The sequence below is a fragment of the Anolis carolinensis genome, chromosome 2 (assembly GCF_035594765.1).
Source record: "Anolis carolinensis isolate JA03-04 chromosome 2, rAnoCar3.1.pri, whole genome shotgun sequence".
Taxonomy (NCBI): domain Eukaryota; kingdom Metazoa; phylum Chordata; class Lepidosauria; order Squamata; family Dactyloidae; genus Anolis; species Anolis carolinensis.
In genome coordinates this window covers 92,397,610-92,410,392 of record NC_085842.1, presented here as the reverse complement: position 1 = coordinate 92,410,392, position 12,783 = coordinate 92,397,610, and the positions used below count along the sequence as shown (strand labels likewise).

The following is a 12,783-nucleotide window of genomic DNA, read 5'->3' as shown; positions in this document are numbered from 1 at the left end:
TTGAATCTTTCTTATATTTGAAATAGTCTCCCCTTTGTTTCTTATCCTGGCAATTAATGGTCTCCTCCTATGATCTTTCACCTGCCACGCTAAGAGCCTACCGGGTTTATTCGCATTTTCAAAAAAATTATGTCTCTTGTACATAATTTTTCTTTCTAATTCATTTGTTAAAAATAATTCATATTGCTGTTGGGCTTTTGCTAGTTCTTGCTGTACTTTTTTCCTATCCACCTTGGACTTTTCTAATTCTTTCTCCTTATCTCTGATTTTGGTAAGCAGCTGTACTTGTATATTGTTTTTTCTTTTACACCAGTTGGCATGTTGTTGGATTAGTAAACCTCTTATCACGGCTTTTCCTGCATCCCAGACTGTCTTTACCGCTATGCCCTCCTTGTCATTCTCTTTAATGTAATTTTGTATTCCTAGCCTGATCTTTTCCTTAATTTTTTGGTCTTTTAATATGTAGTCATTTAATCTCCAAGGCTTCCTTTCCCAAAAACCCCCTTTTAGCTGTAGCAACATCGGATTGTGGTCTGCAAATACTCTAGGAAGAAATTCCACCTTCTCTGTTTTGGTTACCAACTCCTTAGTTGCAAAGATGTAATCTATTCTGGATGACGATCCATGTCTATGGGAATAGTATGAATATTCCCTTCTGTCTAATTTTTGTATCCTCCATAGATCATATAAATCCCAGTGTTTTAGGTCTCTTTGTAGGATGCCCGGAAGTCTTCCTTCTTTAGAGTCCTTTTTTCTTTTGTTATTTCTGTCTATTTTTGTGTCCATTACCCCATTGAAGTCTCCTAACCACAGCATTTCTTTCTCCCCTACTTCAGCTAGGATGTTAGATAGTTTTTTATAAAATGTTTTTTGATTTGTATTGGGTGCATAAATCCCTACTAATAGAATATGTTTATACTGAAACCTCACTTTGACAATTAATATTCTTCCTTCTTGATCCTCATATATTTTCTCTGGGTTTAGTTCCCTATTTATATAGAACAGCACCCCATTGGTTTTCTTAACATTGCATGTAGTAAATAACTGACCTAATTTATCTTGGACTAACAGATGTTTGTCTCTGGATACAAAGTGGGATTCCTGAATACAAGTTATATCTACCTTATTTTTATATAAGAAGTGAAAAACCCGTTTCCTTTTTATGCAATTATTCAGCCCGTTCACATTCATGGAGATGATTTTTAACCCCTGTGCTTTCATTTTTGTTTATCTCCTCCCTCCCCCTCCCCCTCTCCCAAAAAAAAAAAAACTCTCCCCGATCTTCGCTACTATCTTGATCTTAAACTGTCTCTAAACCCGGCTCTTCTTCTTCTCCTTCTTCTTCAACTTCTTCTTCATCTACACCGTCTGCCCCTATCGGGTGACTCTGTATTTCCCCCTCAGCTTGTTGGCTCTGTAGTACCGCCGTGGCCTCCTGATCCTTTGGTGGCCTTCTTTTTTGCGGGCGCGTCTCCTCTTGGTCCATGTCTTCCTCGAAGTCCCTGTTATATTTTCGTAGAAATTGTTCTGCCTTCGGTACGTCCAGAATGATATGTCTTTTAGATTTATAATGGAACGATAAACCTTGAGGAAACTGCCATCTAAAGACCACCCCTTTTTTCTTCAGTTTTGTCGTTAAAAAAGTAAATTCTTTTCTTTTCCTTAATAGCCTCGTTGGGATCTCCTTGAGAAACAGGATTTTGCGGCCCTCCACCATAACTGGAGCTTCATATTGCTGGTTTATAATAAGTTCTTTGAAGGATTTGGAGATGAGCTGGAGGATGCAGTCTCTAGGCACTTTTTTGATTCTTGCATACGCTGCATTGACTCTGTATGCTGCTGACACCATCGCATGCACCATATCTGTATTCTTTTCCCCCAGAAGTGTTGTAATGATTCGAATCAGATAATTTCTCAGATCGCCTTTCTCAACTCCCTCTGGCAGGCCTCTGATTCTGATTGAGCAGTCATTAAGTTTCAGCTCCAGTAAGTCCATTTGATCTTGCAGTGCCATTTGTTTCATCTCAGCCCCTCTGATCGAGTCAGTGTTTGACTCCACCTTTTTTTTCAGGGACTTGCCCTCTGTCTCTAATTTAGAGACTTTATTTTCCAGAACAAATTGTCTTTCTGCAATTTTTTTGACATCGTCTCTCAATAGGTCCATACTCCCTTTTAGGTCCTGGATCATAGATCTAATTTCCAGAAGAACTTGTTCCGAGACTGAGCAGGTGGAAGTGCTAATGGAGGTGTTACCGCCAGACTGCTTTTTTTGTTTGTCAGCAGCACCACCGGCCACAGTGGCGTAGGATGTCATCAGTCCTTTGACGCTCATCCCAGTCAGTCGGGGTGATTGACCTTTCCTTTCCATTTCTGTTTTCGTTCGGAGTGCTTACTTTAATTTTTGCCTTGAGAGGCTACTTTAAATTTTCGAGGAGAGCCTTAATTACAGCAGCTGCACCAAGATTGGGGGGAGAGGAGGAATGTAGGCTTTACTTCTTAAACATGTAGAGTTCTTTTACTCCATTATAAATTCTTTTAGCAAGACAAATACAAAGACAAACTAGCCATATCTTGTGAGGCCTTATTTAGCACATTTAGCACATATCAAAATCCCCCACACAACCGCTTCAATAGATCTTTTACTCTATCTTCTCTTTCTTCTGGGGGAGTTAAGTTTGGAGTATATTGTAAAACGCTGAATCCAGACAATTAGATTTCCTCCCTTCGGCCCTCAAAGGGGATAAATCAGTCTAGCTGTCATTAGCCCAGGGTATGAAAACAAACAGATCCTTACTGAGTGGTGAAACAAACAAACAAGCAGAAACACAAAGAAAAAAAGAAGAAGTAGGAAATGTCCTTATTGTGCACGGGCAGCAGGTTTTGCAGAAGAGATAATGAGACAGGAGTACCTTTGGCACCCAGTTGCTGTTTAAATTAACAGAAAAGGAAAAAAAAATCTTCCGTCCTGTACTTTAAACTGCTTCAGGTTTCCAGAAAACTCCTCTCAGTCTGTTTGCTCATCAGACTGAGGACAATGGGGAGAAGTTTTGTTATCTCACCACTGTCTCGTAAATCAGCAGGAGCCTCGATGTTACACAGCCTCTTCGCTCTGCAGCCGGCCGGAAGTCCCAAGTGCACTTCTCTAGGACCCGGTACATAGAGTAAGTCTTGTTGGGATGGTCGTTGTGACCTCCGATGATGGGAAAAGGAGAGACGGTCCCTAAGATACGATGGGTCCTGGCCGTAAAGAGTTTTAAAAGTCAGGACTAGCATTTTATATAGACCACGGTAATCAGTTGGAAGCCAATGCAGATGCTGCAGCACTGGTGTTATGTGGCATTTCATGGGTGTTCTTGTGAGTAGCCTGGCTGCTGCATTCTGAACAATACGGAGCTATCGGGTCGTGGACATTGGAAGCCCAACATACAGGGCGTTGCAATAGTCCAGCCTAGACGTGACCGTGGCATGGATGACTGTTGCCAGAGCCTCATCAGATAGATAGGGTGCCAGTTGCCTCGCTTGTCGTAGGTGGAAAAAGGCCTGTTTTCTGGCAGCAGCAACCTGAGCTTCCATTGTCAGCTGCGAGTCCAAAACGACACCCAGGCTCTTAACGGTAGGCGAAGGAGATAGGGCAGCACCATCGAAGGTGGGTAGCAAGTGGATCAGACCAGTCAAGCGGCCATGCCAGAGAATCTCGGTCTTCTCCGGGTTCATCTTCAGTCTACTAGCACGTAGCCAGTTCGACAGAGCCTCCAGACATAAGGTGAAATTGTCTGGTATTGACGTTGCTCCAGGCTCCAAGCGCAGAAGGAGTTGGTTGTCGTCCGCATATTGATAGCAGTCTAGGCCGAAACTCTGAGCCAAACTAGCAAGGGGTCTAACGTAGATGTTGAAGAGAAGAGGGGAGAGAATTGCACCTTGGGGCACCCCACATAGGAGAGGAGATCTGTCAGAGACTTGATCCATATACTCCACGCATTGGCTCCGGTTTCGCAGAAATGAGTTGAAGCAATTGAGGGCCTGACTGCGAACTCCGGACATGGCGAGACGGTGAATCATTAGATCGTGGTCAACGGTGTCAAACACTGCGGTAAGGTCGAGAAGTACCAGAAGCGCTGATCCGCCGCTATCAGACTGGCGACGGAGTTCATCTGTAATGGCAACCAGGACTGTCTCCGTCCCATGGCCAGGGCGGAAGCCTGACTGGAAAGGGTCCAGGCCGGCTGTATCATCCAGAAATTGTTGCAATTGTCCCAGTACAGCCCGCTCTATCATCTTACCCAAGAATGGGAGGTTGGAGACAGGACGATAGTTGGCAAGGGTCATGGGATCCAATGATAAATGGGAAGAATTTGACATGTTGGCCTTGTAATAAAGAAAAAGTTACTTATTCACATATGTGGTGGGAGTGTCCTGAAGTAAAAAAAATTCTGTCAAATGATACAAGGAAAACTTCAGGAGATATTACAGATAAAAATTCAAATTAAGAATGATTTGCTACTATGGGGAGTGTTGGAACACCCAAGTATAAAAATCAATTGTCAGGAGTTACTTAAAGTAACAATAAGAGCAACACATGCAGTGATCACTAGAGAATGGAGAGAAAAATCGAAATGGATGATAAGTAATTTGAACAATTATATGTACGATCAGGTGTTGTTAGACATTACGAGAATGATGACTAAGCATGTAACAAGAACGAACAAACAGAAGGACATCCCAAATAGACAGAAGGTCTACTTCAACTGGGTAAAAAATGGAGGAGCCAATGATAACATCAAAGAGAAAATACAAAGACTTTACCAGAGGCTGGATCTGCAAGATTGGTAGAAATATACTGTGGTTGAGGAGGGAGGGGAGGGAGGGAGGAAAAAATATAGTTGTGATTATTATGATTATAAAATTTAATAAAAAAGGGAAAACTCTGGTAAAGATTTACACTCTATAAGTATGATGCCTAGGTTGATGGGAGCCGGCTGTAAATACTTAGTGGCCAAAGTTTACCTTTAATCTGCTTTCAAAGAAGAATGGCTCCACATGAATGCTGGAGCCTTCACACAGAGTGAATACAAGGTTTGTGCGTAGTCTCAATAACTAGTAACAAACTAGTTCTGCATGCAATACAGAAGTGCCTAGATTAACAAAATGATAACACAGAAATAGATATTTCTGTTGAACAATATGTATAAATAGCTATTTCTCCTTGGTTCCAGGCATTCATTTATCACAGACCTGAATTTCACTGTGAGTTTCCATTGAAAGTGTTAAAATCTCATGACCTAAATAAAAAAAATAAATGTGTTCCTTTTCATGTATTTCCCTCCCTTTCTCTTCCCCTTCAGATAACGTTGGAGGCCGCAAATATCAAACTACCTAGATTGCCTCAGGGATCCTACTCCCCTTCCGGATCTGGGCAGAAAGCCTACGAGCTGTGTGTGTGTCCTAATGGAAGGTTATTCCTGACTCAGGCAGGATCTACTTCCACCTGCCAGATAAAGACAAGTGTCTGCCTTTGAGAGAGACTCCTTGTGGCAGGCGGAGCTGGGGGCAACATGGCCCCTGCCTGGGCTCCCCAACTATTTTTACTAGAACACAGAAAGCCTATCAAAGACTTTTATGTGTGTGTGTGTGTGTGTGTGTGCGCGCGCGTGTGTGGGTGTGAATATATAAATATATAGATATATATAGATATAAATAAATATATATATATCTCCTTTGTGTAAAATGAGGTTTCGGTACAAGAAATCCCAGGGTGACCCTCTTTGTGTAGCATTCATTGCTTCAACATCAGAATTTGAAAGCTGTGCACAAATTTGGATCTGGGACCTACCAAGCAGTGGCCATGGGTGGCTCCCATGGGTTTTAGTCTGAACATTAAAGGTGCAACCTAAAGTGCTTGAACCCTATCCCCCAAATATGTTCAATACTTTAGGTGGCTTCTTTATAGTTTAGACTAAAATATAATTTGGATTTCTCACCCCACCCACCCACCTCCACTGACATTGGAGAGAGAGAGCCCTGCTTCCAAAAGTATTCAATCTATGTCGAAGTCTCTATAAATAATGGTAATGCTTTCAAGCCTCTCTAAATTAGTTTAAGAAAACCATCTCACATGACTCTGTGCCTATATGAGTGTAAAGAGAAACAATGTCATGTGATGTGGTTGCACCCATCTTTATCTGCCAAACGTACAGAAAACAGGATCTATAAAGTGTGGCTTTCTAGTGTGTCCATCTCAGATAGGTGCAACGTCTTCACATGAGATAGTTTGCATATGTCTCTAGTTTCCTCTGTCTCTATATACCTGACTTAGGTATAATGGCATGTGTGAAGCATCCTTAAACTATAGCCGTCACAATAAAGGGCAATATAACTTGTAGCAATCCTTATCAGCTGATTTCTGGAGGCAGAGAAACAAAAAGGAACACAGGCATCAGGGCTACATGGACAGTCTTCCACTGAATGGAGCTATTCAGAAATAAATAGTAAACAGAACTGTTAATCTCATCAACAATTGGATGAATGGGAAAGATATACATTTTTTATAAGTCACCCTCTAACTCAAATCCTCAAAAATGCTCAAAAAATAATTGTTTTACCAACTGCTCTCCCTTCTTGAGGTGGCTTGCCTTCCATTTGAGATTCATGTAAATGTGATTCCCTGACGATTTACTAGCTCATCAAAGCAAAATGTAAACCGTCTGGTAAAAGGCAGCATAATGAGACATGAATCTGTGATTCTTATTACACCATGAAAACCTATCAGATAAGATGATCAGACTTCCTACTGCTTAGAATGATCCAAGACACCTATGGTTAAATTACATGTAGCTCACTTCTAATTAGGGGCATATATCTCGAGAGACATCTTGTGTGTTGCTATCCATATCCCTGGGCCTAATTTGGCTAGCTGGTGTCTCATTAAGTAACACAAAAGTCCTCATCAAGGTGTTATCTACTGAAAAGAGTTCAAGCTGAAAGCTGGACTTTCTGTGGCATCATGGCTGTTCTCTCAGCTCTGTTTGCGACTTCTGTGTATTCAGTGATAGTCTGAAAAGGACACTGACTACTCACAGAGGATATTCCACTCATTTGAGATCTACATTCAATCAAGGCACTTAATCAGCTAGAGCAGTGGTTCTCAACCCACTGAGAACCACCGGGGGTGCTTTGAATGCGATTTCCTGCTTCTTGGCAGGGGGTTGGACTGGATGGCCCATGAGGTCTCTTCCAACTCTACTATTCTATGATTCTAAGATTCTATTATTCTAACCCATGTACCCCTGGGTGTTTTGGCCTACAACTCCCAGAAATCCCAGTCAATTTACCAGCCATTAGGATTTCTAGGAGTTGAAGGCCAAAACATCTGGGGACCCACAGGTTGAGAACCACTGAGCTAGAGGAACCCTTTCCGTTATATCTTCCGCAGCCACCTCCCCTTACATGGCATGAATCCATCTTCATGATGATTGACATTGCAAAGGGGCTAAAGACTGGATCAACATAAATAAAATATGAAAGTTTCATTTTTTTAAAAAAGCTTTAAAGTTAATGCAAGACCAAATCAATAAACATGTGAAGGTAAGCATAAAAAACCCAAGGTCTACTCACACATTTGCTGAGATTTGCTTTTCCCTCTAGATCACAAGTAGGAAAATAATTTCCCCATAAAAATAAGAAAATGATGAAGGAAAGAAACTTGGACTGATTATCCTGCCGTGTCACCTATGCAAAACATGCTTTTTGCGGGCAGCATTACTCTCTGTAGTACAAATGACCATGGAACCAGCATAGCTTGTGCATATGGCTTCTGCACTGGGTACAGTGAAATGCAGGTTTGAATCACTCAAAACTGCACAAGTGAGGAAATAGTTGTAGTATCAGCAAAAGGCAATCTGGTTTTCAACTCAAGTTAAAATGCCTGCAAAAAAAAAAATTAAGAAGCTCACAACCATAGGTGTTTGAGACAGCCTTTAATGTCAACATTTGAGGCTTTCAGTTTCTGAAATGTCTTCTTTATTTCAGTACAAATGCAGGAGATCTGTGTGGGAAAACATTTACTGGTTCTTGGCATTATGAAATTAAAAATATAGAGGACAGTAATTCCTTTGCCATAATAGTTTATTGGGCCAGAAGGCCAGGATATAAATTAGAAAAAAGTAACTTCCCTATATAGAATGTTTCAGAGATTGTTGAAAACAGTCAATATTAGTTGTAGACACTTCAAATATCACAGAAGCTTACTTTGAAACAAAAGATTCTTATGGTTTGCATTCATTGTGAAAGAATTGGTTCATTAAAAATTAATGTAAGAGTTTCTTTTAAAACGAAGTCTAAGATAATATTCCCTACAAGAACTGTTAAGATGGGGAGGCCATGTTAGCCAACACAACAAATGGTATTGAGACACTTAAAGGCTACAAGTATGCTACAATGCATGTTGTCATCGAACATTTTGTTATGTTTCCCTACATAAATCACCTAGGCGATAGAAATAATATCACAGATCTGATGTATCTGAGAAGGGTACATCATTTTTAAAATTGGTTCCATAAACAATTGCCAGCTGCATTTTTGTTATCCATGAAGAGCATAAAGCATAATATGAGACCCGTTCATACCCCTCAGCTTTACTCAAATAAATTGATAATGACAGGTTTAGCTACTTCAAAACAGAATCTAATGTATTCTTTTCAAGCCATTTCTTTGATTTCTTGTGGACTAGAGAGTACCAAGAACCTGACTGACAAGATTGTCAGTGTCAACTTGAAAAGCACTCCCATTGATTTCAATGGAGTATGGATTAAGCCATTTTTAAATATTGTACTTTGGTGCTTCAGCTTGGTGGTAAAGAAAGGTTGAAGACACCAATGAAGTGCACTTTGGGTAAATGAGCAGCTCCACATTTCATTTTATAGTACGATCCTATGTGTATTTACTCAGAAGTAAGTCTCAGCATGTTCCGTGGAGCTTACGTTCAGGTAAATACATTTAAGATTCAGCCTTAGTGACACTGTTAGGAATTTAAAGCATTTTGCAAATTGAATGGCTGCTGTCACCACTTAATTTTCAAGCTGACACTTTGATGCAAGGGGGTCACCCAGGATAATAATTGTATTGGGACACAGGACTATTCACCATCTCTGTTCAAAGAGGGAGACGTGCCTTTGCCTTAAGTCAATGCACTCAGCAAGGAGAAGCACATCATATTTATCTCTTTATTAAGTTCATTTATTTGTAGTGTTGGACTGAAGATTAGAGAGAATGGTGGTTGCAGTGTTTGAAAGTTGAGTGATGGCTTGTGAAGTAGACTCACTGGAACTTCACAAAGACTGCGGGGCAACTGGAACAAGTGGAAATCTCTGTCATGTTTTGGCCGGTGCATTGAAACTTTCAGCTCATCCTGGAGATTCAGCTTCAGAGCTTCAGAAATGTTTGTATACTGTGATGACATTTTGTTTCTTTTTCATTTCATATTGAACATTGATCACATACAAGGGCCATTTCATTAAGGAATACTTGTCAGCCTGCACACGATGATAAACAAGCTGGACACTACAAAGAAAATATACATATTGCAATGTAACAGAGTGGTTTGATCATTTCTTCCTCTATTAATTTTACTGAGAATGAAAAATGACATTGAAATGAGTTTCCTTTGTGGTACATACCATTGATGTGTGTGGGTATGTGTGTGTTTGTAACAGAATGGCTTCTCTTTTTGTTAGCTCAGATTTTGTGTTAATCTGGTTCCTGATCTTTAAAGATACATATCTAGTTATTAACTATATTACCTGAAATCAAAGGATTATGGTGCTTAGAAAGAAAATTGAGTGTTGGAAATGATGCTATCAGGTTGCTTCCCAATGGTCTTCAATTATTCTTTAATGAGCTTGCTTAGTTACTTGTCCAAATTTACCTTATAGTATGGGAGATCTTTACAGCCTACCAATTGCAGATGTCATTCTTCTCACCATAAGAGGTTACTGTTATTTAAGCTCTTCTTAAATCGTTTTTGCCAGATACACTTGTTTTCAACCTTATCCAAAATTCATCTAGAAAATACAAGGATTTGAAGTTTGTCAAACTACATGTTGTTGAAGAACTTTCCCCCTTTTTTGTCTTCCGACAAAAGTAAATCATTAAAGTTACAGACTACTGAAAGTTTTAGTTTAGAGCTTAGGCAATTTGTAAGCTTCAGTTGGCTATGGGACCTTTATTGGTAATTCTCCCAACATTGTCAAGAGCAATAGCAAAAAGACACATCTTTCAAAACTGAACTCCATACATGTTAAGATAGTATCCTGTGTTTTAGGCACTTTTACGTATGGTGCAATCCTATGGTTTCTAGTAAACCCTGCTTGTTTAGAGGCAATATTCCATGGTAGAAAGAGTCCTCGTCACAATTTCAAAAAAATCTCCATGTTTCACCACTCCAGTATTACAGTGTCAGCACTGGAGGGTGGGAAAGAGAGCAGAGCCCTGGTGTAGATAAAGCAGGAGCAGCTCTAAATCTGCAGACTGCAATGCCTTCCATTCCCTAGTCCTCGACCATATCTCCAACACAAAGGAATATTTAAATTAGTTCTTGATCTGGCCTGAATTGTATCTCTTCAAGCACCCAAATTGCAAAGCATTGTAATATAATACGACTGCACTGTTGGTCATCTTTTCAAGGAAACATGTATGACTTCTGTAAAGTTGTACCTCCATATCCTCTTGGAAATGTAGAGTCTAACTGAAGCAGTTTCCTATTTGTGGTCTATATTGCCTTTGCTTATTTTAAACAAAATCCTAACAAAAGTATGATATGCCATTTTCAGAGCATGAGGTTATACAGGTTAGAATTCCAAAGTGGACCTCTGCTGGTAGAACCACAGATTCCAATACAACTGAGAAGGCTGGGGGTGGAGGGTGAGAAACATGACTATTGAGATCCAGTATGGTATAGTGGTTTGGGTATTGGACTAGGGACCTCTTCACACAGCCCTTTCAGGCTGTACCATTGCACCGCTAAAAGGAAGGTGCACGGGCCAGGGATGGGACAGGGTGAATTGGCACCCTTCCCCTCACCCCATATAATGGCAGAAAGGGCGGTAATGTGTGGCAATGCGTGTTTCTGCCATCACACAGCAAAAAGGGGAGGAAAGATCATGTGGTGGCGTATGGCAGGCCTTATCCAAGCCATGCATAAAAGCAGCAAAACAGGGCAACAATGCCCTGTCTGAAGAGGTCCTAAGATACCAGCAGATCAGAGTTCAAATCCCCACTCAGTCATGGAAACCCACTGGGTGAAGTCAAGAGGACACCCTCTCAAAACAAATTCTGCAAAGAAAATGCCCATGATAGATTTGAAGGTTGCCATAAAATGGAAATATTCTGAAGGCACAGAACAAGAACAACAATGAATATTCTTTCTTTCTCCAGAATGTATCTGTAAAAGGCAGGGGTCTGGAAGGAAGAGAAAAGAGGAGTCAAGTTTCAAAAATTCTGCCAATAGAACCTTGAATTTATTCCACTGCATCATAATAACAAGTCACTGTTATAGGCATTCATAAAACATATAGGGATGAATTCTTAGTATATATCTTGGTTTACCTTTTTTTTTGGTTTAAAAGGGGTTACATGTATTTTGAAAGCATTCATCATTTTGCACATTCTGCATTTGGATCTGTCACATATGTACTTCTGTATAAAGAAGGGGAGATAATTTGTAACAGTTTATTTTTAAAAAGTATTATATACTGGCAACGGAGACCTATATCTTTTATGAATGCATTAAAAATGGGATATTCAGATATAAGAATGGCTTCATGTTCTATCCTTTTTTCCTCTTGTAAGAAGTGGTTTCATGAATAATTGTATTTTAAAAGGACATGTTTAGCCTATGAAGAAACAGTACATCCCCCCCCCATTTAATCAAGAAAATGTGCACTTTTTCTGTTTATTTTAAAAATTGTGCAGGTTCCTTTTTGTCATTTAATGAACATCAGGCATTCTATGCTCTAGTCAGCAGTTTATTTCTAGTTGCCAAGGGGAAACAAAGGTGGATGCTGAGCCTGCTCATGCTGAAGACAATGTAAGAAATGTTAGAAGCTTAAATGCCTCCAGAAGGCATCCTAAGGATTTTTCTCTCTCTCAAAATTTAGGACCTATTTTGGCCTGAGCTTTATCATTTCAAGTCAATGGAAATTATGTCAAGAGCTTTCAAGCAACTGAAGCATCACACCTCTTGGAATAAGATACTGTAGCTTCTTTCTGAAATACTTAGGTTGGCTAAGCAGAAATGTTTCCAATTACTGTGACATTTAGCATTGTAGGTATTTCAGAACATACTAGAATTGTTTTTACACCTAGAATATATTGAGGAAAACTGTTGCTATTCATTGCCTGTATACAAGTAACATATGAAAAATTATTGCAAACATCTTTTTTTACTTGGTTTGATTCAGCAGTCAGCAAAACAGTTCAGCCATTCAGATGTGACGTTGCCATTGTTGGACAGTTCATAAGGAGACAATAGGCCAAGATCCTGCATTAGGAGACATTGCAATGGCAATGGATCTTCTGGAGAAACCTCCAAAACCTCACCTTAGCAGAAGTCAGGCAACATCACCCAACATAGGGTTTTCTGAAACACTGAGGAGCAGGGTGATGAATGAAGAACTGTCCCCCTCACTCATGACACTGTGGGAACCCATATGGGGGTCCTGTCACAACTGCTTTTTGGCAAACATCCAATTGCTAGGAGAGTGGACACATATTTATTCACCATCCTGCTCC

The 12,783-nt window shown here is 40.1% G+C and overlaps 1 protein-coding gene across 4 annotated transcripts in view; it reads left to right on the top strand.

Annotated features, from left to right (window-relative positions):
* sgcd (sarcoglycan delta) overlaps nt 1-11,806 on the top strand; it is a 906,913-nt gene extending 895,107 nt beyond the window's left edge. For all 4 annotated transcript variants that reach the window (XM_062973866.1, XM_062973867.1, XM_062973869.1 and 1 more), the window contains one exon: nt 5,343-11,806. In XM_062973866.1, the coding sequence (XP_062829936.1) occupies nt 5,343-5,516 (174 nt within the window). In that variant the 3' untranslated portion in view covers nt 5,517-11,806. The remainder of the gene's footprint in view (nt 1-5,342) is intronic.
* Nucleotides 11,807-12,783: the final 977 nt, after the last annotated feature.